At 62.9% G+C, this 24,406-nt stretch overlaps 3 protein-coding genes and 1 long non-coding RNA gene across 10 annotated transcripts; 2 read left to right on the top strand and 2 right to left on the bottom strand.

Annotated features, from left to right (window-relative positions):
- The first annotated feature begins 4 nt into the window (after positions 1 to 4).
- LOC140262779 (transducin-like enhancer protein 1) lies at positions 5 to 2,196 on the top strand. Its single transcript, XM_072357345.1, has 7 exons — positions 5 to 57; positions 198 to 447; positions 689 to 936; positions 1,045 to 1,192; positions 1,285 to 1,435; positions 1,536 to 1,612; positions 1,705 to 2,196. Exons 1-7 carry the CDS (start codon positions 5 to 7, stop codon positions 1,810 to 1,812), a joined length of 1,035 nt encoding a protein of 344 aa, XP_072213446.1. The 3' UTR covers positions 1,813 to 2,196.
- Positions 2,197 to 2,424: 228 nt separating this feature from the next.
- Positions 2,425 to 10,587, bottom strand: TLE2 (TLE family member 2, transcriptional corepressor). Of its 4 annotated transcripts, none has more exons than XM_072357336.1 (20): positions 10,449 to 10,587; positions 9,380 to 9,465; positions 9,166 to 9,229; positions 8,643 to 8,687; positions 7,912 to 7,974; positions 7,710 to 7,784; positions 7,324 to 7,498; positions 7,043 to 7,059; positions 6,710 to 6,796; positions 6,514 to 6,558; positions 6,109 to 6,225; positions 5,334 to 5,451; positions 4,685 to 4,833; positions 4,532 to 4,608; positions 4,200 to 4,449; positions 3,693 to 3,940; positions 3,437 to 3,584; positions 3,192 to 3,342; positions 3,014 to 3,090; positions 2,425 to 2,929 (listed from the first exon to the last, which is right to left on the bottom strand). In XM_072357336.1, the coding sequence occupies exons 3-20, from the start codon at positions 9,184 to 9,186 to the stop codon at positions 2,822 to 2,824; spliced, it is 1,971 nt and encodes a 656-aa protein (XP_072213437.1). In that variant the 5' UTR covers positions 9,187 to 9,229; positions 9,380 to 9,465; positions 10,449 to 10,587; the 3' UTR covers positions 2,425 to 2,821. The 4 variants fall into 4 exon arrangements, with proteins under 4 accessions (XP_072213437.1, XP_072213434.1, XP_072213436.1 ...); XM_072357333.1 differs by lacking the exon at positions 10,449 to 10,587 and adding an exon at positions 9,535 to 9,681; XM_072357335.1 differs by lacking the exon at positions 10,449 to 10,587 and adding an exon at positions 9,535 to 9,681 and having other exon boundaries at positions 4,200 to 4,428.
- LOC140262790 (uncharacterized) lies at positions 9,865 to 13,128 on the top strand. The gene is made up of 2 exons (XR_011905865.1): positions 9,865 to 10,042; positions 10,488 to 13,128. It is a non-coding gene; the product is annotated as an uncharacterized lncRNA (long non-coding RNA).
- Positions 12,461 to 18,686, bottom strand: TLE5 (TLE family member 5, transcriptional modulator). Of its 4 annotated transcripts, none has more exons than XM_072357357.1 (7): positions 18,433 to 18,686; positions 18,106 to 18,179; positions 16,917 to 16,980; positions 15,823 to 15,867; positions 15,085 to 15,147; positions 13,887 to 13,961; positions 12,461 to 13,390 (listed from the first exon to the last, which is right to left on the bottom strand). In XM_072357357.1, the coding sequence occupies exons 1-7, from the start codon at positions 18,457 to 18,459 to the stop codon at positions 13,169 to 13,171; spliced, it is 570 nt and encodes a 189-aa protein (XP_072213458.1). In that variant the 5' UTR covers positions 18,460 to 18,686; the 3' UTR covers positions 12,461 to 13,168. The 4 variants fall into 4 exon arrangements, with proteins under 4 accessions (XP_072213458.1, XP_072213456.1, XP_072213457.1 ...); XM_072357355.1 differs by having other exon boundaries at positions 12,461 to 13,387; positions 18,106 to 18,203; positions 18,433 to 18,685; XM_072357356.1 differs by having other exon boundaries at positions 18,106 to 18,182; positions 18,433 to 18,685.
- Positions 18,687 to 24,406: the final 5,720 nt, after the last annotated feature.

Here is a 24,406-nt window from a genome sequence, read left to right as displayed (position 1 = left end):
ACACATGCGCGTGGCGGGGCTGGCAGCTGGGATGCAAGTGGGGACGTCGGGGAAACCGTAAGTGGGGCCTTGGGGGGGATGCAGCAATGGGGCAGCCCTCAGTGGGGCAGTGCTGGCCGTCCCCTCCCCGCTCCGAATGGTGCTGGCTGTCCCCACTGTGTCCCCGCGGCTCCGTCACGCTCCGTCCCCTTTGGCAGCGCCTACTCCTTCCACGTCAGCGCCGACGGGCAGATGCAGCCGGTGCCGTTCCCCCCCGACGCCCTCCTGGGCTCCGGCATCCCCCGGCACGCGCGGCAGCTGCACAGCCTGGCCCACGGCGAGGTGGTCTGCGCCGTCACCATCAGCAACTCCACGCGCCACGTCTACACCGGGGGCAAAGGCTGCGTGAAGGTGTGGGACGTGGGGCAGCCGGGCACCAAGACGGCCGTGGCCCAGCTGGACTGCTTGGTACGTGGGGCCAGGAATGGCTGGGGGAGAGCAAGGAGGGGGTCCCGGAAGGGACGGCACAGGGATGGGGTCGGGGACGTCCACACCGCCCCACACCACGCAGCCCAAAGGTGGGGCTCCCTGCGCCCCCCCCGCCGTCCCGCTCCGCTGTCCTGGAGGGGCTGCATTGAAGGAAGGGGCTGCATTGAAGGAAGGGGCTGCATTGAAGGAAGGGGCTGACGGGCTCCTCCCTGCGCCCCAGAACCGCGACAACTACATCCGCTCCTGCAAGCTGCTCCCCGACGGCCGCAGCCTGATTGTGGGGGGGGAGGCCAGCACCCTGTCCATCTGGGACCTGGCGGCCCCCACGCCCCGCATCAAGGCCGAGCTCACCTCCTCCGCCCCCGCCTGCTACGCCCTGGCCATCAGCCCCGACGCCAAAGTCTGCTTCTCCTGCTGCAGCGACGGCAACATCGTGGTGTGGGACCTGCAGAACCAGAGCCTGGTCCGGTGGGTGCCGCGTGGCGCCGCCGCAGCTGCGGAACCCCGTGTCCTCCTCCCCTCGTGCAGCGCTGACAGCCGCGCGCTTCCCATCTCCGTCCCTCTCCTCTCCCCCAGGCAGTTCCAAGGCCACACGGACGGTGCCAGCTGCATCGATATCTCCAACGACGGCACCAAGCTGTGGACGGGGGGGTTGGACAACACGGTGCGCTGCTGGGACCTGCGGGAGGGGCGGCAGCTGCAGCAGCACGACTTCAGCTCCCAGGTGAGCGCCGGGTCCCCCCCGACGTGTCCGACCCCCCCCCCCCCCCGCTGTCCCAGCGCTGCCCCGTCGCTGCCTGCCCCCTCCGCCCCCAGATCTTCTCCCTGGGGCACTGCCCGACGGGAGAGTGGCTGGCGGTGGGCATGGAGAGCAGCAACGTGGAGATCCTGCACGTCTCCAAACCCGACAAGTACCAGCTGCACCTCCACGAGAGCTGCGTCCTCTCCCTCAAGTTCGCCGCCTGCGGTAGGGCAGCGCCCGCTTCCTTTGGGCCGTTCCCTTTGGGGGGGTCCCTGCAGCCCCCGACCCTCCGTGTCCCACACGGCTGCGTTGTCTCCTGCCGCAGGGAAGTGGTTTGTGAGCACGGGGAAGGACAACCTGCTCAACGCCTGGCGCACGCCCTACGGAGCCAGCATCTTCCAGGTGAGCCCAGCAGCCCCCAGCTCTGCTCAGCCCCCCCCATCCTGTTGCTCTGGGTGCCGGCGCCCACCCCCTGCCCTCCCCCATCTCTGCAGTCCAAGGAAACCTCCTCCGTCCTCAGCTGCGACGTCTCCACCGACGATCAGTTCATCGTCACCGGCTCCGGGGACAAGAAAGCGACGGTCTACGAAGTCATTTACTGAGAGCCACGGAGGCGACGTCCACCCTTGGGGTCCGTTCCCTGAGAGCTGATGGACTCACAGCCACGGGGATGGACAGACGGACTCCGGCACGGAGGAGCAGCAGCCCAGGCCTGGGGCGGTTGGCGCTGGGGATCCTGCAGTGCTGGGAGGCAGCTGCTGCTCACGGGGCCCTTCCTGGGGATTTGCTCCTCGTTGGGTTCCTTATTGGTTGGTTCGTTTCTAAACGGGGGCTGGGGGAGCCAAGGGGGCTTTCTTTTGTAATGGCATTTTTTGCTGGGGTTTATTTTGTTGTTGTTCAAGCACCGGGTTGGGCAGGATGGGAGCTCCTTCCTCCCCCTCCCCCTGCACCTCCCAGGGCTTATTTAATAATAAAACCACAACGGCAGCGCGGTGCATTGCAGGACGGGGGGGAGGTTGGGATGGGGGCTGCTTTGCACGGAGCCATGGGGGAAAGAGGGCATCTCCAGCCCCACATTGTGTACATCAAGGTCCTCCCCGTCCCCCCATGGTGGCCAGGAGGATCTCAGCCCCCCCAGCACACACACACACACACACACACACACACACACACTCACCTCCCCAACCTCTTTTTCCTTGTATTTTTATTAGTAAGGATTTTAACACACCATTAAATACATCTTTACTGATCATTCGCAGCCGGGGCTGCAGCAACAAATTGGTGCCATTGAATCAACAGCAGTAAAACAGGGGGGGAAACAATACCAGGCTTTGACCTTCCTGCCCCTCATGGACAGACAGACAGAGCAGCCCCTGCCCTGCACCCCCTGCATGGAGGGGATCCCACATCCCCCACCCCAACCAGCCCCAGTCCGTCAAGCATTAAGAAAGGAAGGGGGGCACAAAGCGGCACCTCCTGCTCCGCAGCTTGCAGGAAGAGAAGCAGGAGGGAGCAGCTCAAGGAGCAGTGGGGCCAGGCTGGATATAGGCTTAACCTGAGGCTGGGAAGGGCTCGGCCCCAAGTATCTGAGCAGCAGAGACAGTGTGGAGCTCAGAACAGCACCTCATACACCGTGGCCTTCTTGTCACCAGAGCCAGTCACAATGAATTTGTCATTGATGGAGATGTCACAGCTCAGCACTGAAGAAGATTCTTTGGACTGGGAGGAAAGGAGGGTGGCGGTGAGGGGGGTGTGGGTGAGGGGTGAAAGCAGCCCCCGCTCTGAGCTCCCCCAGCCCCTCACCTGGAAGATGCTGGCTCCGTAGGGCGTGCGCCAGGCGTTGAGCAGGTTGTCCTTCCCCGTGCTCACAAACCACTTCCCTGCGGCAGGAGACAACGCAGCCGTGTGGGACACGGAGGGTCGGGGGCTGCAGGGACCCCCCCCAAAGGGAACGGCCCAAAGGAAGCGGGCGCTGCCCTACCGCAGGCGGCGAACTTGAGGGAGAGGACGCAGCTCTCGTGGAGGTGCAGCTGGTACTTGTCGGGTTTGGAGACGTGCAGGATCTCCACGTTGCTGCTCTCCATGCCCACCGCCAGCCACTCTCCCGTCGGGCAGTGCCCCAGGGAGAAGATCTGGGGGCGGAGGGGGCAGGCAGCGACGGGGCAGCGCTGGGACAGCGGGGGGGGGGGGGGGGGTCGGACACGTCGGGGGGGACCCGGCTCTCACCTGGGAGCTGAAGTCGTGCTGCTGCAGCTGCCGCCCCTCCCGCAGGTCCCAGCAGCGCACCGTGTTGTCCAACCCCCCCGTCCACAGCTTGGTGCCGTCGTTGGAGATATCGATGCAGCTGGCACCGTCCGTGTGGCCTTGGAACTGCCTGGGGGAGAGGAGAGGGACAGAGATGGGAAGCGCGCGGCTGTCAGCGCTGCACGAGGGGAGGAGGACACGGGGTTCCGCAGCTGCGGCGGCGCCACGCGGCACCCACCGGACCAGGCTCTGGTTCTGCAGGTCCCACACCACGATGTTGCCGTCGCTGCAGCAGGAGAAGCAGACTTTGGCGTCGGGGCTGATGGCCAGGGCGTAGCAGGCGGGGGCGGAGGAGGTGAGCTCGGCCTTGATGCGGGGCGTGGGGGCCTCCAGGTCCCAGATGGACAGGGTGCTGGCCTCCCCCCCCACAATCAGGCTGCGGCCGTCGGGGAGCAGCTTGCAGGAGCGGATGTAGTTGTCGCGGTTCTGGGGCGCAGGGAGGAGCCCGTCAGCCCCTTCCTTCAATGCAGCCCCTTCCTTCAATGCAGCCCCTTCCTTCAATGCAGCCCCTTCCTTCAATGCAGCCCCTCCAGGACAGCGGAGCGGGACGGCGGGGGGGGCGCAGGGAGCCCCACCTTTGGGCTGCACGGTGTTGGGCAGTGTGGACGTCCCCGACCCCATCCCTGTGCCGTCCCATTCGGGACCCCCTCCTTGCTCTCCCCCAGCCATTCCCGGCCCCGCGTACCAAGCAGTCCAGCTGGGCCACGGCCGTCTTGGTGCCCGGCTGCCCCACGTCCCACACCTTCACGCAGCCTTTGCCCCCGGTGTAGACGTGGCGCGTGGAGTTGCTGATGGTGACGGCGCAGACCACCTCGCCGTGGGCCAGGCTGTGCAGCTGCCGCGCGTGCCGGGGGATGCCAGAGCCCAGGAGGGCGTCGGGGGGGAACGGCACCGGCTGCATCTGCCCGTCGGCGCTGACGTGGAAGGAGTAGGCGCTGCCAAAGGGGACGGAGCGTGACGGAGCCGCCACTGCTGCGTCCCCCCCAAGGTCCCTTCCATCCCTCCGTCTCCACTTACGGTTTCCCTACGGGGACGGTGTGGATGGATGGTGGCACTGTTGGGGCTCTCAGGTGAGGGTGCGACTCGAAAGCCACCTGAGCAGAGCAATGGGAGCCCCATGAGCTCCAAAAGCACCATCAGAGCGTCCTGCCCACCCCACGGCTGACTTACCGTGGGTGAGCGCCCATAGGCAGCACTGCTGAGCTGTGCTGGGAGGCCGACGTACACAGAGGATGGCAGCTCTCCATTGAGGGCAGCGTGGGGCAGCAGGGCCAGGGAGGTGAAGGGGCTGGAGACGCTGACGGAGGGGCTGCGCAGAGCTGTGGGGACAGGGGGGAGAACACTCTGGAGCAGCCCCAGGCCCCACATGTTGCCCCCACATGTTGCCCCCATACAGCCCGGTCCCCATCCCGCAGTGCCCTTTGGTTCTGCCCCGGCGCTGCTCAGGGCTGTGGGATGTTACTGACATCCTTCTTTGATAAACCTCTGTTATTTCCCAGCCCAGGCAATGGTTTCCTATCTATCTCCCTTTGGTCTCGGTCTCTCCCCGGTGTTTTCTCTCCTCCCACCACTTCTGCTCCCTTTCATTGAGCCACAGCCAAGCTCTTCCCAAGCCCTCACAGCCCACAGCTTCCCTTCATTACACCCTCAGCCCGACCAGAGGACCAGCACCCACAGCTCGGCCTCAACTTGCCCTCCTGGCCATGCCCACATGGGCACAAACCCTTCTGTGGCCCCAACCCCCCCCATCCCTGAGCACTCCATCATCCCCCCACACGGTGACTTTGGAGGTGCCCACATTGGATCCCTGGGCACTCACCGGGGGGGTCCTTGGCTGCAGGCTGCTGGGGATGGGAGGCTGAGCTGGGCCCCACGGCGGGTGTGAGGGCATCATGGGGTGGGGGGGGTGAGGAGGACACGGCCGTGGGGGGGTCGGGCTGCAAGAAAGAGGAGGAGCAGAATCCAGAACAGCCCTAAGGAAGCCACGAGGTAGGGGGGGGTTCACCGGGCACAGCTCTGCTGCTCCCCAGTGCTCCCCTTTGCACGAGGGGCCCCAGCCCAGCGCTGCCCCCCTCCCACCCCACTCCTGCTTCAGTTCAGTCCTCTTTGTATTTCCCTCCCGGCCTCTCCCTCTTTCTTCCTCTTTTTTCTGCCCCGGGGATTTTGTCGACACCAGCAAAAAGGAAAAAGGGGGGGGGGGGAAAGAAATTAATAACAGAGCAAAGCTGCGTGCTGTGCTGGCAGATTGCTCAGGGCGCTTTGTCTGCTCTAATCCGATTGTCCCGGGGAGCAGCATCTCCCTGCGCCCACAGCCGGTTCCTGACCCCGGGGCCAGGCAGGACGAATGGCTGCAGGTCCCCGTGGTGGCTGGGGGGGGTGATAAAGGCAGCCCCTCCCCAACCCAAGGCTGATGTTTCAATCTGAGAAATGGGGGCCGGTGTTTGGAGGGGAGGGAACAAACTAGAAAGGAAATAAACCCAAAACTCGAAAGCAAACGGATCGCTCAGAGCAGCTCCGGGGGATCCTGCAGGCAGCCAAGATGGAACGGAATGAACCTGCACATCCTCCCCATCTCCTGCCCCCACAGCCTTTACCAGCCCCGGCTCCTTCCGTCGGCGCGGCGTGCTGCTCCGGCTGGAGCTCGGGCTCTGAGGGACATCCCGGGCCGAGGGGGGGCGGCTGCCAGGGCTGCTGGGCTCCGAGGGGGGGTCCTAAGGAGGAAAGAAAGGTCTTTGTGGGGCAGGAACTGCAGCCCCTCCGGGCTGGAGGGGAAGGATTCAGAGGCGAGGCCGCCCGTCAGCTCTCGCTCTCCTCTAAGCATTCAATTAGGGCTGTGATTTTGATCACCACAATTACACCACTGAGCAGTTTTTAACGTGCTGCTCTCCGCAGAAATCCCAGCTGAGGTTCCTGCCTGGATTTCCTTGGGAAGCAGCAGGAAGGGGGGAAGAAAGAGGCTGAGTGCAGAGCCTGGCACCCTGCGGGCAGCCCGGGCTCACCTCATCCACCACCAGGTTGTAGTCACTCTTGTCCCCATCGCTGTCCTGCACCATGGGAGAGATGCAGAAGGTTTCGGTCAGGGCTGTTAGAAGCTGCACGGCCCTCCTGGCAGACCCCACGGGCAGCACTCCAGCTCTGTGGGATCTCAACACGTTTCCTTGCAGGATTCCTGCCCCCAAACAGCCCCCAGCTCACATAGTGCCCAGGCAGCTCCTTCTCCTCCTGGCTCCGCTTCAGCCCCATCTCCCCATCAGGACTCTCTGCAGGAGATGCCGACCCGCTCTGAGCAGACAGCAGGAGGTGTGAGGAAAGGCAGCCAGCCCTGCGCCCCCCCCTCACCCATCCCCTCCCAGCCACGCTTCCACATCCCCACCTTGTCAGCCCCAAACCACCCGCCCTGATCCAACAGGGCCATCCCTGGGGGCGGCTGCCCCATTGCAAAGCAGACGATCCATCCCACAGCTGCAGCAAAGCACCCCCCACCCCACACAGCTTCTGTGCCCCCCACGCCCCCCGGGCACCACTTACCCGGCTGGGGCTGCGCTCTGAAGCAGGACAGGCAGGTCAGCAGGGAAGAGAAAGGGGCTGTCAGTGTGGTGCCCGGGGGGGGGCACAGCCACACATGCAGCCCGTGCTCTTGGGAGCTGTGGCTGCAGGACGGCCACCCCCTCAGCCAAAAGCAGGCAGCCCGGCAGAGCTGCTGTTTAATGAGCTGGCAGCATGCAGAGCAGGCAGCAGGGCTGCCCCCAACCTGCCTGGGACGTGGGTCAGCACCACGAGGGTTAATGCAGCTGTTCTCCATCCCTCACCTCTGCTCTCCTGCGCTGCTTTCTCCTCCTTGGCCGCCAGCTGTGTCTGTGCCATCAGTGCCCCCGAGAGGGCCAGCAGCCCCGCAGCCCCCCCGGGCAGGCTGTGCACACCAGAGGGGTGGGGGGTCAGCGGCAGCTGGGGGGGCTGATGGGAGAGGTGCTGCAGCTGCTGCTGCTGGAAGAGAGAAAGCAAACGGTCCTCAATGTGAGGAGGAGGCAGCGATGCAAGGTGTAATGGGATGAGATGCCAGGTGGAAGGAGCAGTCAGATGGGGGGGGCTCTGTGACCACCACCCAGCAATAAACCCCCTGCTGGAGCCTGGGGCTGGGCTCACCAAGCAATGAAGACCCACCCCCCCATCCCCACTGCTGCACAGCACGACTCACCCCAACGATGCTGTTGAGCTCTGCCATGGTGACCTGCTTGGCCCGCTCCACCGCCTGCAGGACCTGCTGCTGGTGCTGAGAGCGGGCGGTCAGCAGTGCTCCAAACCTCTCCCACCCCCCCAGCCCCGCTCCCTCCCCCCGGCCCCCTCCTCTGCTCAGCACGGCCCCGCTGTGCCCTTTCCCAGCACATCCCCCCACTCACCTCCTGCGTCAGGAAAGGCACAATCTGGGCGCAGATGGCACTCAGCCTCTTGACAATCTCTGCCTGTTAGAGGAGGTGGGAATCAGCCCCGTGGCTCTGCCCCCCATCCCAGCAGCACCTGGTGCTCCCTCCCCACGCAAAGGCAGGAAGCCACACAGCCCCCCACCTCCACCTCAACCCCCCCATCGGCTCCAGACACCCCACAATCACCCAGAGCCGGGGCTGACCCACAGCACCCATCGGTCACCCCATGGGGACGGTCCTCAGCCACGCTGGGCTTAGGGGAGCACGTGGGGCTGTGCTGGGGGCTCCTCCAGGTTCCCCTGCTAACAAAAGGAGCAAAGGCAGAGGGGCTGAGCCAGCTGGAGGAGGATGGCAGTTGACTTGCCACTTTGTCAGGCAGAGGTCCAAACTAATTTCCCTGGCTGAGAGCCCGCGATGACTGGATTGATAAATCTGAAGAGGGAAAGCAAATTAAAGCTGGAACAAAAGGGGAAGCGGGGAAGGGTGAAAACACTGCTCTGCGTTCGGGAAAAGGGGAGAGAGAGGAAAAAAGGAAAAGACAAGAAGGGATAAAAGGAAGACAAGCCGTCTGCCTGCGGGCTGCGGCTCCCGCTGCTCCTTGGGGACCTTTGGGGTGGTGGGGTGTCCGCTCAGCCCCACAGCTGCCCATCGCAGGAGCCCTGAGGGATGTGGGGATGATGCAGGAGGTGCCGTCCCACCCCGCTCACCTGTTTGTGCATCTCGATGTTCAGCCCGTAGGACATCTCGTAGTACTGCAAAGAGATCACAGCACGCCCACGTCGGGAGCTGCTGCCCCATTCACTGCTCGCTGCTGTGGGTCCCAACTCAGCTCCCACCCAGACGGGGCCGTGTCACCCAGGGGTGGGGGCCGCCCGGGACCGCACTATTTTTGGATGGGATAAAGAGAGTCTCATAGAGGTACAGAATGAGAAGGAACGACGCTCCCACCCCCATCACGTCCTTCCCCCTCCTCAACCCAGAGAGGCCCATCAGCCCCACGGCTCCGGGGGGGCTCCCAGCACCCACCCAGGGGGCAGGAGGGGGGGCCAAGAGACCAAATAAATGGGAATAAATAAGAGCCAAAGTCACGGCCCGGCTCCAGGGCATCGACACCCACCTCACCGCCAGCCCTTCACGCAGGGTCCCGAGGTGGGGAGGGGGCGGAATTGGGGTCGGGGAGGGGGGAGGGGTTGGGGTTCGTCCCGCCGGGGCCGCTCGGGGGGGGCTCACCATGACATAATGCCGCTGCATCTCGGTCTTCTCGCTCAGCAGCTTCTCGCACTCCAGCTTCAGGCTGCGGAGCGGAGCGGAGCCGGGGGGAGGAACCGAAACCCACAGCGGGGTCAGCGCCGTCCGCTACGCCCGGCTCGGCCCACGGACGGGGATGGGGGGGAAGGGGATGCGGGCATCCCGACCGGTACCCCGCACTCCGGACCCCCCCCACCTGTGGTACCGCGCCTGCAGCAGCTGGAACTCCTCCTTGATCCGCTCGCAGATCTCCAGCACCGAGAACTTGACGGGCTGTCCGGGCTGCGGGGAGCGAACGGCGCCGTCAGCAGCACCGGGAGAACGGGACGGACGGAAACCGGCGCTACTCACCGGGTGCCGCCCCTGCGGGAACATCCCGGCGGCGCCGCGGGTCCGATCCGGCGGGGGGACACGGGGCCGGGGGGGACCGCGGGGTCCCCACGGGGACAGCCCGGTAGGGGCGCGCCACGGGGCGGCGGTGGCGGGGAATGATTTAAGGTGGCGGGGAACGATTTAAGGTGGCGCCGGCCCGGAGCGGAGCCCGCGGGAGCCCCGAGCGCCGTTCCACCTTAAGCGGCCACACGACCCGCCGCGGCGGGGACCGCGCCCGCTATTCGCTGCCGCCCGGAGAGCGCCGGCCAATCAGCGCGCTCCGCTCCCACATGGGTTCGTGACGTTCCGACCAATCGCGAGGCGGGGGCCGATGGGAGTTGTAGGCCCGAACCGAACCGAACCGACCGGACCGAACCGACACCAAGAACCGCGCAGGGAGCGGACGGAGCGGGGCGGAACCGGCCGCACGTGGAGCGGGACGGGGGGCGGAACGGCGGCCCAGCAGACCTTGCGGCTGCCACTCAAAGTAACGTGGGGCGGCGGAGGAACAGACCCCCCCCAATAACCCCCCAATAACCCCCCATCAACCCCCCCATCCCCCCCATCCCCCCCAATGACCCCCCCAGCCCCCCCCAAACCCCCCAACAGCCCCCCCCGAACCCCCCCATCCCCCCCCAGTGCCCGCACAGCAGCCGGAGCCGCGGGTGGGGGCGGGGCGGGGACCGGCAGCCAACGGGTTAAAAGACGTGATGGGGGCGCAGCCATTGGGGATAATGGGGTGTGGGGCTGGGGGGACACGGGGGGCCGTGGGAGCGCCCAGCAGCTGACAGCCCCCATTGCTGACAGCCCCCATTGCTGGCAGCCCCCATTGCTGACAGCCCCCATTGCTGGCGCTGCCTCCCACCCTCACGTTGGCTCCTGTTTGCACTTACCGGCTCTGAGTGCTCTTTAATTATTGATGCCTCTTGTAGCTTTTATCCGGCGCTGCTGCAGCCAGGAAGGGTTCGGCGTTCCTGCATTAGTGATGAATTGGGAAGGACGCCCCGCTCCGCGCTGCAGAGCACGCCTGGCTCATGGGCTTGTGCCATTGTTCCGAGCAAAGCCGTGCTGAGAAATGAAGAGGTTGGGAGCCGGGAGGGGGGAAGCGATGGAGGCGATCCCCGAACCACGGGGGATGGCGAGAGATAAAGCGAGGGAACCTGCCTGACCCAGCCGGGAACTGGCAGCCGCTCACCTCGCCGTGCAGGAAAGATGCCATTTTGTCACCGCTCCAGTGACAGGCGGGTGGCCGGGGGAGCAATGAGACACAGCGGGGAGCCAACAAGTGCTGCGGGCAGGAATGGATGGCGGGTCGGGGCTGGAGGCTCTGTGGGCAGGGAATGGGCTCCCTGTGCCCCCTGTGCCCCCTGTGTGCCCCCTGTGCCCCCTGTGCTCCCTGTGTGTCCCCCCCGACAAGCCGCAGCTCTATGGAGCCGTTCCAAGCAGCTCAGTGCCAGCAGGGCTGGCTCGCAGCCTCCCTGCCCGCACGGCTCATCCCACTCCGGTCCCACATCCTCAGGAGCGGTTTGGCTGCCAGGAGCAGCTCTTCAATCAGCAGCAGCACTTTGGGGACCCCGCGTTGCCTCCAACATCCCCTGCCAGGGCAGGACGGGCTGACAGCCCTGCAATGGGAGCTGAGGAGGCAGATCTGCCCGTCCGGACACAGCGCGGCTTCTTCCTCCTGTTTGCAGCTACCGGGATTCTGAGCATCTAACCCTCCTCGTTCGGTTCTTTGGTCAGATTTGAGCCCAGCTCTGGGAAGGTTCCCCGAAGGAATGGGGAGATCAGTGCAGGGAATTGGGGGGGGTTGCCCGGAGGAACGCCTTGAGTGCACAGCCGGGAGCTGAGCACGAGGTGCAGCATCTGCCGGGAGGTGCGGGGGGGTTTGGAGGGTCTAAAGCTCCGTCCGTGTGCTTTGAAGCAGCTCAGCCTCCCGCGGGGAGCGAGGAAGTGCCAGCAGCCCGGCCGGGAGCGGCTCACTGCCCGCCGGCAGCCGGGGATGCTCAGCCGGCAGCCTCGTGGTTTGTTCGACCCTTTGCCCACCGAACCGAAGCCGCTAATTAGCTCTAACAACGGGGCCGTCTGTTCCTCTGAAGTCTCCGGCCCTGAAAACGCCCCAGCCCGATTTCTCCCCCCCCCCTCCTCCCCTCGCTCATCCATCAGCAATAACATCCACTTACGGCGCTCCCTGCCCCCGGGCTGAGGCTGAACCGCTGACCTCGAGGTGAAAGCGCTTGAAAAGCCCCGGCCCTGCCCGCATCCAGCCGCTCCCAGCGGGGCTTTCAGCGGCTCTTACGGAGCGAGAGAGACTTGGAGCCACCGGCGGCATCCCCGGCCCAGCCGCGCTGCCCTTTCGCACGGGGATCCCACCCGGAGCCTCACAGCCCAGCATAGACGGCAGGTCCTGTAGCCCTCCAAGGCCCTATAACCTGCCATAGGCTGCAGGCCCTGTAACCCCATCAAGGCCCACATGGGACTGCCAGCCCTACAGTCTACCCAAGGCCAGGACCCCATAACCCATCAGAGACTGCAGGCCTCGTAACCCACCCCAAGGCTGGGTACCCCCCATCACCCTGTAACCCACCGGCCCCATTAACCCCACTGAGGCTCAGGCTCCCACCCAGAGCCCATACACCACCCCCCAAACCTTTGGCTGCTCAGCCCAATCTCTGCAGCCCCTCAGCCCCCCTCCCCAGGGGAAGCAAATTCTCCCACTCCAGCTGGTCTGGGAGATACCGGAGGGAGCTGTGATCAGTGCAGGGCAGGCTCGATAACCAGAGGACACCTCTAATTATTAAGAGCCAATTCTATCCCAGCCCCGGGGCGATGGGGGGGCCATGCCGTCCCAAAGGGCCCCCACAGCCCCCCAGGGCAGCATCTCTAAGCAAGAAACCAGGCAGCGGCGTCACCGTCTTAACCAACCTTCTTATTTCTTTATTTGAAAGGCACAGCTTGTACGTCCTTGATACAGCATTTTCAGTTCCTCTTAGTACAGGTCAAGTGATTAAACACAAAAAGCAAAACGAGATCTGTCTAAAGGACTATATACAAACACCAGATTATTATTTAGCTTCATTCTTCTCTTGTCGTCGTTCCATTCTTTGTATCGTTATTTCTTTCCAAGACACGCTAGCGCACGGAGATAAGAACAGAGAAAGCTGCTGTATCCTCTACAGGGGGGAGCGGGGAGGGGGCCGGGGGGGCTCCCAGGCACCCAAATGCCCCTCAGCCCCCCCCCCCCCAGGCTCCCGGCCCCCCCAGCAGCGTGTTGTTCTGCCAAGGGGAGCTGGCAGCAGGGAACCCCCCGAGAAAACCCGGCTGGACACACGTGGAACGGCGGCGCTTTGCTGCGGGACTGGTTAAAAACAGAGACATGCAGAACAGCGAGGAGCCGGAGAGAGGGGTGGGGGGTGGGAGGGGGGGGGTCGTTGGGGTGGGGGGTTGTGCAGAAACCGGTCGGATTGAGGGTGGTCGTTAAATACCGGGGGGGAGCAGCGGGTGTCCCCAGAACGGCCAGGGTGGGTGCGGGGGGGCACACAGCAGCCTGCGGGTGCTGCATCTGGCACGGACCCCCTCCCCCCCCCCCACCCCCAGCAGCCCCGACCCCTTCACTCTAATCTGATTTCTCCCCATCGTCGTCTTGGTGGGCGTCCCCGTCGTGGCCGTTCTTGTCCTCCTTGGCCAGGTGTGCCTGGGAGCCCAGGGCCGAGAGCGAGAGGAGGCCGGAGCCGGCGCTGACGGCGGGGAGGGATGGGGGCTGCAGCCCCACGGGCAGCGGAGTCAGAGGCAGCGCCAGGGCTTGGAGCTGCGAGAGCTGGTGAGCTTGGAGCTGCTGCTGTAGGGAACGAGGGGCGGGCGGGGGGCGGGAGGGGGCAGCTGTCATTGCCGGGGCACCTCAGCCCCCTCCCCCAGCCCCAAAGGCCCGGCCGCCCCCTCAGGGAGCACCCACGGAGCCCCCGGCCCTGGCAGCCCCCCAGCACTCGGCGGCTCGTCCCTCGTGGAACGCAGCCCCCAGCACTCGGCTGCTGGCACGCTCCGAGGATGCGGTTAAACCCCTCTCAGCCTTGACTGGGAACAGATGGTGTTTTCACAGCAAAGAGCTGCTGCAGCTCCTGCCCCAAACCAAAGCCTCTCTCCTTTTACGCTCCGTGGGACGGAGCCCGGCACTGCCTTGTAAAGCCAAGCAACGCCAGCAAGCCTGGGCAGAACCAGCAGGGCCGTCCCAGCACCCACAGCCCAGCCCAGCCCACCGGGCACACACCTCCAGCTCCGCCAATGCAGGCACGGACCCCATCCCCCCCCACACCCAACCTGAAACATGCACCACGTACGCGGATGATGGAGTTCAGCTCCGGTGCCGTCACCTGCTTGGCTCGTTCAATGGCTCCCAGGACTTGCTGCTGGTGCTGAGGTGGGGAAGAAAAGAATTTGGGGTCATTTCAGGCTTAAAGAAGGAAGGAGAACAGGGACGCAGCGCACACATCCTCCATCCTGCTCCATCCTTGTGGCCACACGGACCCACTGACTGTGCTCACCCCAAGGTGGGCGGCACCTCCTGCCCTGACACAGCATCAGACCCCCCCAAAGAGCAAAAGCAAATGAAGCCCCCCAAAATCAGAAGCTCTTGGGCAGCTCCCCAGGCCCCGGGACACACACCAGGCTTCAACCTGGAAGGTGCTGCTGTGGATGAGCCACACACGGCTCCAGATATTGAGAGGAAAAGGAGCGGGGGGGCTGAGTGCTCACAAAAATACGGCTGGGTTTGCCCTGTGAGAGCACGAGGTCTCCCAGCATCAGCCCTGACCACCTCACTGCTGCCAGCAGCGTGTCCTTCCATCTTGGCAGAAGGACAGGGCTGGGGAGGGGGAACGTGTCGCATTAAGAAGCAAAGGGTTTAGCTGGGGCTTAGTTATCAGCCACCTCTGATCTGCTCAGAAAGCCACTTTGCCTTCCCCCAGAGCAGGCGGGCAGCAACAGCATGGCCTACCTGCCCCCCACCCCCCAGCTTATCCAGGCCCCAAAACACAGCCCCCACCCCCCAAACAGTCACTGCGGGGCTCAGCCTGAGGGGCAGCACAAGGATGGACAGACAGACAGACAGACATCACACTGAGGGAGCTTCAGCAGCTCCCCCCTCCCCTGAGCCCTCCCAATTAATTTCTCAGGGGAGCGGGAGGAGCCCATCAGCCACATTAATGAATGAGGCAGAGGAACCTGGTCTCCAGGAGCCATATGGAGGTAGTTCTTAATGCTCAGCCATCCAGCACTGCCTGAACCCGGCCAGAAGCAGCTGGGAGTCACGGGAATGGGGTGAGAACAGAGTCCAGTTTGTCTGCAGCTGCCCCACAAAGGGGATGGACAGACAGACTGACCCGCCAGTCCCAGCATGGCCTGGGGGCCGGGCTGTGGGCTCCAACCTCTCCTGAAGGGCTCGTCCTGCACGGAGCAGGCATAAGTGGGGAGGAATCAGGGCATGAGCATCCCAGGGCTGCTTATAGGAGCCTCCAAGCTGAGTGGTTTGGCAGTTACCTCCTGTGAAAGGTAGGGCAGAACCTGCGCACAAATCCCATTGAGCCTCTTGACAATTTCAGCCTGGAGAGGGGAAGGAAAAATAAACAACAACAAACAAACAAGAGAGGAATGGTGTGAGGGGACCCGCAGCACCAAAGTTTAGGTAAGCACTGCCATGGGCTGGGAGATGGCAGGGAGGAGCCACGGCTCAAGTCCTGCAGCTTGGCCAAAGGATTTCCCTCCCAGGGTGATGGGATCCGAGGCTCTGGGTGCGTTTGAAGGGAGCAGAACAGCACTAAGAGGCTTTGAGCTGAGCTGGGACACATAACCGGGACCGAGAGCTCAAGGAGCTCACGTTGTTAACAGCAGGTAATTAACCACTGCAGATCCTGAGCAGCTGAACCACCAGCAAAGGGAACAAACTCAGCCAGGCTACAGCAGAGCACTCCTCCTCAGCACTGACTACATCCATTGGGGAAGGGATGGGGTCACCCTCCACCACCCAGCTCAGAGCCAGAGCTCCCCCAGCTGGGTCCCCATTTCCAGAAGGGTTTGGAAAAGCAGCTCATGGCAACAATGATTATTTTTTCTTTCCTCCCTGCATGAAAAGATGTTTTTATAAGGTCGAGGGGTGGAAAAAACACCAAGGTCCTCCCCAATGCCAGAGCTGGAGATCCCACAAGACATCCTGAAATGCCACTGAAGGGACAGAGGGCACAGCAGGCAGCTCGCTCCCACCCCCCCCCCCCCCAATACCTGTTTGTGCATCTCAATATTCAGCCCGTAGGACATCTCGTAATACTGCGGAGTGGGGAAGAAAACAGACAGAATCAGGACTCCAGCAGGCAAAGAAACCCCCCCATCGTGCCTTCCTGCTGCCCCCAGCCCAGCTGGGACCTCAAATAACCCCAGAGCCCACTCAGCACCTTCGCAGAGCCCTGGCATCACAGGGAGAGCCCAGTGCTCTGCAGACACTGCTGGGACGAGGCACAGCCCGGCTCTGTTTGCTGCGCCTGGCCCATCTCCTAACGCCCACGTGGCTGCTCCGGCAGCAAATGGAAGGGCTCAGCCCTGGGCTCCAGCTGCATTCAGCTCCAGCTGGTTGGGAAGGAGCTGCAGGAAACACACACGCAAAAAAAAACCCACCCCCATCACACACACCAGCAACAGGCAGCTCCAGTGCAAGTTATTGGCAGGGAAAGTCGATTCCTGAGCCCTCCAAGTTTGCTCAAGCTTTGCACACAGACAGCAGCTCCCTGCACGCTGAGCAGGACCCTGCGGTGCTGAGATCACCCATTCTGCTGGGAGGAATGGTTAAAAAATGACCACCCGGCCTCCAGCTGTGGATGTGTGAGCATCCACACTGCACTGCGAGCATCCATCCACGCTGCACTGTGAGCATCCACACTGCACCGTGAGCATCCATCCACACTGCACCGTGAGCATCCAGCCATGCTGCACCGTGAGCAGTCAGTGGTGAGGAAGGGGCAGAACTGAGCAGCGGGCTCCTCCACACACACAGCCAGCAGCTCAGAGCTGGATGTGCCAGGCTTGGGGACCCGACCCACAGACACAGCAGGACGGGAAGGCTCCTGGGTTGCTGTTTTTCCACCTGGGCAGCACCAGCAGGAAGCAGCCCCTTATGGGCAGTACAGCACCCCATAAAGACACAGCTCTCTCTTGGCAGATTCCTCCTGGCCATCCCAGCAGCTCAGCAACTTCAGAACCCCACCGACCCAGCACACACACACACACACACACGGTGCAGAGCACAAGGAGCTGTTTGCACAAACCCAGCAGCAGCAGCAGCACCTGCTCCCCACCCACACGCTGCCCCAGCAGCTCCTCACCATGACGTAGTGACGCTGCATCTCCGATTTCTCACTGGCGAGTTTGTCGCATTCCAACTTCAAGCTGCAAAGGCAGAAAGCGGTGAGAGAAGCAGGAGGGCAGCGGGTCGCATCCCACGGGGTCCATCCCAGCCTGCTGTGTGCCCCGGTGCAGCTCAGCACAGCGACCAGATCCTCCTATTCTGGGGAAGCCCAGGTGCAGCGCAAGCCTCCGGAATGATGGTTTTTCCCCCTTTCCTTTGGGTTCTTTGCACCCTTAAGAGCAAACGTGCTGCTCGTTGTGCTCTGTGCAGCTCCCCAGCCCGGCAGCTGCAAGCAGCATGTGCTGGTTTTATGTTTCAAACAAGAAACAGCTTCACCTCCACCAAACCTGCTGCTCTGCGAGCAGATCGGGTCCTGCAAGGGGGGGCCACAACGCTGCACGATGCGGAGCCCGGGGTGGTGGGAGCAATAGGGAAAGGGCAACACACGGAGCAATGGTTTGATGCATGCGTGCAGCTAGAAAGCAAACAGCAAGAGAGCCCATCGGCAGCCAGCTTTTGGGTCAGCAGAAGCCATTCCGCAGGCGGAAAAGCGGAAGCATTTGGCTTTAAGTGCTCCCTGCAGCATTCGTGAGCCAAGAATGGCAGCCAGCAGGGAGAGGGGAGGAAAACTCCCAGGGAGAGGCGGGAGGGCTGGAAGAGCTGCACGGGGATGGAGGGCTGGAAGAGCCGCACACAGACAGTGCTGGCTGAGCCGTGCATTGGGGGAAGACCTGGCTTGGGGTGGGGGGGGGGAGGAAGAGCGTTCTCCTTCCAGACTCCCATCTTTTGGCCAGCAGGCAGAGCATTCCCCTGCCTGGATTGCAGCTTTTGGCCAACGCTGGGCCGAACTGCACGGCCAAAGGAAAGGAAGGCAGCAATGGGTGCACACCATCCCTATCCCCCCTTGGGATGCTCACTGCGATCCTCCAGGTGGGACCTGGAGGTGACACCGGCCTGGGAAGGCTGTGCCTGGGGGGAAGCCCGTGCTGGGAGGGGAGGGCAGAGCGCTCTGCTGCACGGAGCCCATCGTTTGGCCACCGACGGGCCACGCTGCGTCCCGCTCCGTGCAGGGAAGCGATGCCGAAGCGGAGGATCCCGGCTCCGGGCGCACCGCGGACCCCCCCGGGATGCTCGGGGTGGTTCCCGGAGGCGGTACCGGCACGTACCTGTGGTACTGGGCCTGCAGGAGCTGGAACTCGTCCTTGATGCGGTCGCACGAGTCGGAGGTGGTGAACTTGAGCTGCTGCGGCAGGTGAGAGGAGCCCTTGAACAACACACACAGCGCTGCACACCCAACGGGGGGCCCGCAGCCCTGCCCGCCCCCCCACCGGAGCCCGCCGCCACCGGGACCGCCGCCGCCCAAGGTCACCCGCCCCCCCCGCTCCGGTTCCCGGTGGCTGCGGGCGGGGAGGGGGCGGCTCTCGGTGCTCCCCCCCGTCCTTCCCTCCTTCCCTCCCTCCTTCCTTCCTTCCTTCCTCCCGGTGCCGCCGTACCGAGTGTCGGCTTTGTGGAAACATCATGTCAGGCTGCAGCCCGGCCCACCGCCCGCAGCGCTCCCCGCGCCCCGCTCCGCTCCGTTCCGTTCTTTCCCCCTCCGCCTTTGTCCGCGCCGGGCCCGGCCCCGCGGCCGCCCCGCGCCGCTCTGCCCCGAGCCGCCGCCTATTGTCTAATGGCGGCTGCGATCCGCTCCGTCCTGCGGCTGCTCGGCACCACCTGCCGCCCCGCCGCCGCCTCCCCGGGCCGGGCGGGCCCACGGCCGTCTCCGCCCCCGCCGCGATCCGGGCGGTGCGGGGCGCTCGGCTGCTCCCCCCCCCCCCCCCTTAATCCTTCCTACCCCCCGGCCGTGATGCTCTGCCCTCCCACCCCCCCAACCCTCCCCGGACCCGGTGCCGCTCCGGCGGTCGGACCCCGCTCCGTGGGACCCTCCCTGGGTCTGGGGTCCGCCCTGGGATGGAGAGCCCCGCACCTGTCGTGGGGTGCGAGAAAGGCTTAGAGTGGGGTCGGCCTTAAAGGACATCCAGTTCTCCCCCTCACCCTATTGCTATCAGGCAGGTAAAAGTCACTCCCCCTCCTCCCTGTAAGCCCCCCCCCCCCCAAGTACTGGAGGGCTGCAGTGAGGTCTCCCCGCAGCCAAACACCCCCAGCTCCATCAGCCTCCATAGCAGAGGTTCTCTGGTGCTCGGAGCATCTTCTGCTCCCACTCCCACAACCCTCCTGTGCTGGGGGCTCAGACCTGGATGCATCACTGCAGGTGGGGCCTCACAAGGGCTGAGCGGATGGGACAGTCCCTTCCCTGCCCTCTGCCCCCCTATAGGTACAGCCCAGGGGGGTCTGTAGGAGCACCACGACCACAGCCCCCCAGCTGTGACCACCCAACCACTTCCTTACCCACCAAACAGCCCACCCTTAAAGCCCACCTCTCTCATTAGAGAAATGGGTGCAGCGTGGGGCCGTGCAAAGGCCTTGCACAACTGCAGCCTGGCTGCTTGAGCTGCCCTTCCTTTGTCCAACGATGCCATCAATGGAGGCCACCAGATGGGCCAGGCACGTCTGCCCTTGGTGTTCCTTGTTCACCTATTCCTTATGGCTCTTGATGTGATGCTGTAAGAGCTGAGACCCCCGGCAGTGTGGAGCTCACCATCACAATGTGGAGCTCACCATCGCAGTGTGGGGCTCACCTTTGCAATACGGGGCTCACCATCACAGTGTGGGGCTCACCATTGCAATACGGGGCTCACCATCACATTGCATGGCCCAGTATGACAGTGCAAAGCTCACCATCACAGTGCAGACCCCACCATTGCAATGCAGGGTTCAGTTTTTGACTTGCAATGCCCGCAGCAAAGCATTGCCTCTTCTCTGCTCTCCTTTGCTGGAAGAAACCGTGCCCAGAGCAGCACCTCAGCAGAGCCCCATCCACGGGCAGAGGCTGCAGTGCTCCAGCGAGCAGAGCAAGGCTGTTGGATCCCTGCATGGCACAAACAAGGAGTGATGGGCAGGGCTGCTGTGTGCACAGGGATCCGGCCTCGATTTCGGCTGCTGCTCTCTGCCTGCCTTTCAAACTGGGTGCATTTTCTGCTGCAAAATAAAGCCCCACACGTCACGGCTCCAGCAAGGAAGGCCGGGCCTGTTGTGCTATTTATTTTTAAAGGGAACAATATAGCAGCTGAGTTATTGTGACAGCTCCTGCACGTTGGGCGGTAGCTTTTTTCCCTCCGACATCTCCATATTAGTGAAATCTGTGACAGCTTCCTGCCAAGGATTATTAATAGAGCAGGCGGGCTCTGTGTCCCCGAGGGATCGGCTTGGGAAACGGGGTGGGCCGTCACCCCGGAGCGGACGGGTGCTGCGATCCCCTTTTATTGCTGCCCTCCTTATGGTTGGAAACCCCTCCGTGTGCGTGGGGAGCTCTTGGAGCAGATCTCATTCCTGCATTGCACACGTTGTATGAGCCCAGAAACGAAGCTCCTGCATCCTCCATCCCACGTGATGCTCCGCTTCCCTGCACTGAAGGTGCTGACCCCTCATGCAGGTGAAGGGAAGGAGCATCTCAGCCCTCCTGCCCCACACCAACATCCTGCTGCTCCCTTCCGAGCCAAAACTGAAACGTTCCTTTCTTGGCTTCCACCTTGGCTACAAAATGTTCCATTTTAGCACATTTTTTTTCTTCTTCTTCTTCTTCTCTCCTTACTTTCTTCCAGGAAACGCTCTGATTTATGGTATAAGCTTGGCAAATCCCAGTCCTGGGGAACACAAATTCGCTTGTGCCCAGTAAATGGCACTTTAATGGGCTGCCTCCAGCTGGCCCGTGTGTCTGCCTCTGAAAAGAGAGGATTATAACCTTGCCTGAGCAGCGGGGCTGCGTGTGTCAGCATGGCTGGGGATGGTGGTGGAGCAGCACGTGGAGGAGGGCGGCATGCAGGGGGTCCTGCAGGCAGGAAGGGGCTCTTTGGGGCATGGGAGGGGGGGGGGGGGGGGTTCTGAGAGCCCCATGTGAACCCATGTAAGAAAGCTGCCAGAAATGAATCAGTTTAACAGGGAGCTTTTGAAAGTCAATCAGACGTTTCATCCCACTCCGACATGGAGAGAGGCTCCGAAGATGCTTTCTTGTCTGGACACAAGGTGAAAATCACGCCGGTTCTAAGAGCTCACTTTTATCCTGGGAGGAAGAAAAAGGGGAAGTCTCTTCCACCTGCAATGAAGGGGGAGGCCCAGCAGCCGTTCAGGCCCTGAGACAAGGAATCCTTCTTGCTTCTTTGCCCTTCGGGACCACTCCTCAACCCGACACCCCCAGCAGCTCCTCATCCCCACCTCCCCGCTCTCCCATTTAGTGGTGGTGCTCGAAGCTGAGCCTCAGTGCAGGCAGGACTCCTGAATTTGGTGCAACGTTTCTACCCCGTGCCATCCCTTCTGATCGCAGTCAGTCTGGAATAACCAGGCTCCGTGCCTCGAGGTGGCTGCCGTGCCCTCTGTTTTCGCTGCAGAACGATTAGGGGTAATTAGCATCCTTTTTAGCAGCAGAGCTGCAAGGAAAGCTTCACACTCCTCGCAGGAAAAGGCCTTTTGCAGCTGAGGTGTGAGGAGGAAGCACGTGGCCTGGAATCGCTGCTCCCAAACAAGCTTTGCAACAGCTCTGAGCTCCAGCAAGGTCAGATAAGCTCCATGCAGACCCCACAGCTGCCCACGTGTGGGATCAGTGCTCACTGAGAGCCAACAGATGGACATTTGCAGCAGCCTTGCGCGTACAGAAGATGGATTTCCACATCCTGAAGTGCCTTCCTCCACTCGGCTGCTTCAGCAGCGCCGCGTTCCAGGTAGGGAGAGCATTTCTTCCTGCCCTCAACTGATGACAAAACCCCGAAGCACGGGGCTGGATTGATTGCACGAGGAGATTGTGCCCGAGGAGCTGCTGCGAACGCTGCAGCAGCTGTGCTCATTCATCAGGCCTTTATTTACGGAAGGCGTGTGCAGGCTGAGCGCAATTCAATGATGTGCTTTGGGATCTCGGAGATGAAAGGGGAAAACGGGGAAATGAGGTTTGTTCTCCTGATTTACCCACCTACAAAAGGCACGGATGCAAAACCGAATCAGCACCGGCTGTCAGCAGCTGTGGGTTTGATGTGGGCACTTTTCCCTCATCTTCCTAGAGAGCTCCAAGCCTCCCGGTGGCGTCTCCTTGTGATGGGAGACTGAACAGCTTGCAAAGAGAATTTGGGGAGGGGGGAGATGCTGAAACATCTGGCACCTGCGTGGCAGCACTGCTTGCAGAGCTCGGGATGCAGGAAGAGGCCTTGCAGATAGGTAAGGCTGGCTCATGGCCTCCTGGGAGGTGCTTTGAGAGCCGGGAGTGCAAGGAAGGGGATGGCGGAGCTGATGGAGGGGTCCTGGTTAATGCGGTGTAAAGGGCAGGGGGCCGGCATGGCAGCTGGGGGAAGGGCTGTGACCTGTTCCAGGGCGATGTGAGCTGCTGCTGCTCCCCCGGGCCTGCACGCTGTCCTTCTGCAGCGCTGTGATGGGGATGCTGCCCCCCATGCCCTGGATGCTGCCCCCCATGCCCTGGATGCCATCGGTCCCAGCTCTGTGGCTGGAATTCTGCTCCCTGGGGCTCTGGGTGCCACCCACCACAGCTGTGAGAAGGGAACGCTGCCCCTTCACTGCACTGTGATGGAATTCTGCCCCCCATGCCCTGGATGCCATCCATCCATCCGTCCATCCCGGTGCTGTAACGGGGATGCTGCTCCCCAGGCCCTGCTTGCCATCCATCCCAGCTGCGTTCTATGGATGCTGCCCCTTTGCAGCACAGGCTCGGACCGCGGGCGCAGCTCTGCTGCCCTCTGCCGGTTCCGTCTCCCCGCTCCTCCCGGTCTCGCTCTCGGTTTCGGTCCCGCCCCGACCGGCGGCGGTTTCCGGGCCCGTTACCGCAGGGCGGGTGGGGCTGTGCGGGACGCGGGGTCGGGATGCGGGATCACAACCGGTTTGGGAGATGAGCTGCAGCCAAAGGCCGGGCTGCGTTTCCCTTCCGCTGCCCCGACAGAAAATGTCGCCCCGGGGGAGGGAAAGGGAGGGGATCTGTAGCCGGGAGCAGCTCTAAGCTCTGCTGAGAGGTGTGAGCTGTAGCATCGCGATCTGAACCTTTCAGTGGAGGAAATACCGGCACTGGGAGGAGATGGCAGCACTGAACCGGGTGTGTTGGGACGAGAGGGAACGGCCCCAGGTTGTGCCAGAGGAGCTGCAGGTGCTGTGTGCCTGTCTGCGTTCTGCCATGGAGGGAGAATCCTCCTGCTCTGTTTGCAAGCTGCTTTTTCTTAAGCCATGCAGTTTTCCCTCAATTAAGCCAGTGATTGAGCAGCAAAATGCTGCTGGGCTGTCCCTGCTCCGCTCCCTTCACGTGGAACATGTAAGAAATGGGGCCAGGAAGGAAAAAGGGACTTTGAGATGTCAAGGTGTGCTCACAACCCGATGGCTCCTGTGGCAGAATTTCCTTTGCAAGGGTTGGGAGCTCCCTCTCTTAACTGCTGCAAATGGGAGCCACGAAGATCACAGGATCATAGAACGGCCTGGGCTGAGAAGGACCACGGTGATCATCTAACATCAGCCCCACTGCTGAGTGTGGGGTCACCCATCTGTGGGGAAATCCGGCTCGTTTAGTTCTTCGTGCAGAACTGAAGGAGCCACAGAAAACCACGAGGATCCCACGATCCCACACCCTGCCGGGCTGCTGGAAAACAGAGGCAGGGCTGAGCTGATGGGCAGGAATGTCCCTGCTCAGACAAGCAGCTCTGGTCAGAAGCCAGCAGCGGAGGATGGAGCGCAGCAGGAATGGCCTGGAAGGCGGCGACGTGTTTGTGATGGGACGGCAAGGAAAGGAACGTGAAGTCTATGGGCACAATGATGTGTGTGGGGCAGGGAAACGAAGGCTGGGGTCAGCCGTGATGTGCAGAGCTTATCAGTGACCAAGGGGAGGGAAACCCCAGTTGTGCTTCCTAGGTGAGTCCCTCAGCACTGCAACCAGGAGGGAGGAAACAAGCAGCCTGTCAGCCCTCGGGAGCTGCATTTCGGGGAGCTCCACATTGATGGCTGCACATTCTGTTCCTTATTTATCTATCGAGGAAACCTCTTCGGCGTTTGGCCTTTAAGTTGTGGCTGCGCCCGAAGGAAGGTGAGCAAAGCAGCAGCCGGTGCTCGGAGCGGCCCGAGGGAACTTCAGCACCTGCCAACGCTCCGCTCCACCTCGCAGCGCAGCCCGGGGTCGGAGCAGCGCGGAGCCCGGAGCGCAGGGAGGGATGCGACGTCCTCAGTGTCTGCGGGGTCAGCTCCGGCTCCGCGGGGCAGCAATGAACGTGCGGCCGCCGGGATCTGGAAGAGAAAGGCCCGGAGCTCAGAGCACAGAGCGGCGCAGTTAGAGCCCTCCGTTAAGACCGAGAGCGTCGGGACAAACGGGCTGTGGGCCGCAGCGGGCCGGGCTGA

The sequence above is a fragment of the Excalfactoria chinensis genome, chromosome 26 (assembly GCF_039878825.1).
Source record: "Excalfactoria chinensis isolate bCotChi1 chromosome 26, bCotChi1.hap2, whole genome shotgun sequence".
In the NCBI taxonomy this organism is placed as follows: Eukaryota; Metazoa; Chordata; class Aves; order Galliformes; family Phasianidae; genus Excalfactoria; species Excalfactoria chinensis.
Note: the sequence above shows the minus strand (reverse complement) of the source record. Positions and strands in the feature narration are given on the sequence as shown.

Bases quoted from the DNA above. Each gene is read 5' to 3' on its own strand.
- LOC140262779 (XM_072357345.1), top strand. From the start codon at position 5: ATGCGCGTGGCGGGGCTGGCAGCTGGGATGCAAGTGGGGACGTCGGGG. The intron at 937-1,044 runs GTGGGTGCCGCG...CCTCTCCCCCAG, and splicing joins CAGAACCAGAGCCTGGTCCG to GCAGTTCCAAGGCCACACGG. The intron at 1,613-1,704 runs GTGAGCCCAGCA...CCATCTCTGCAG, and splicing joins ACGGAGCCAGCATCTTCCAG to TCCAAGGAAACCTCCTCCGT.
- TLE2 (XM_072357333.1), bottom strand. From the start codon at position 9,558: ATGTTCCCGCAGGGGCGGCACCCG. The intron at 6,226-6,513 runs GTGAGCCCGGGC...TTTCCTCCTTAG, and splicing joins ACAACCTGGTGGTGGATGAG to GACCCCCCCTCGGAGCCCAG. The intron at 4,609-4,684 runs GTAAGTCAGCCG...TGCTCTGCTCAG, and splicing joins CCTATGGGCGCTCACCCACG to GTGGCTTTCGAGTCGCACCC.
- TLE5 (XM_072357354.1), bottom strand. From the start codon at position 18,459: ATGATGTTTCCACAAAGCCGACACTCG. The intron at 15,148-15,822 runs GTATTGGGGGGG...TCCCCTCTCCAG, and splicing joins ATATTGAGATGCACAAACAG to GCTGAAATTGTCAAGAGGCT. The intron at 13,391-13,886 runs GTACGTGGTGCA...CGTTCCCTACAG, and splicing joins AGCTGAACTCCATCATCCGC to CAGCAGCTCCAAGCTCACCA.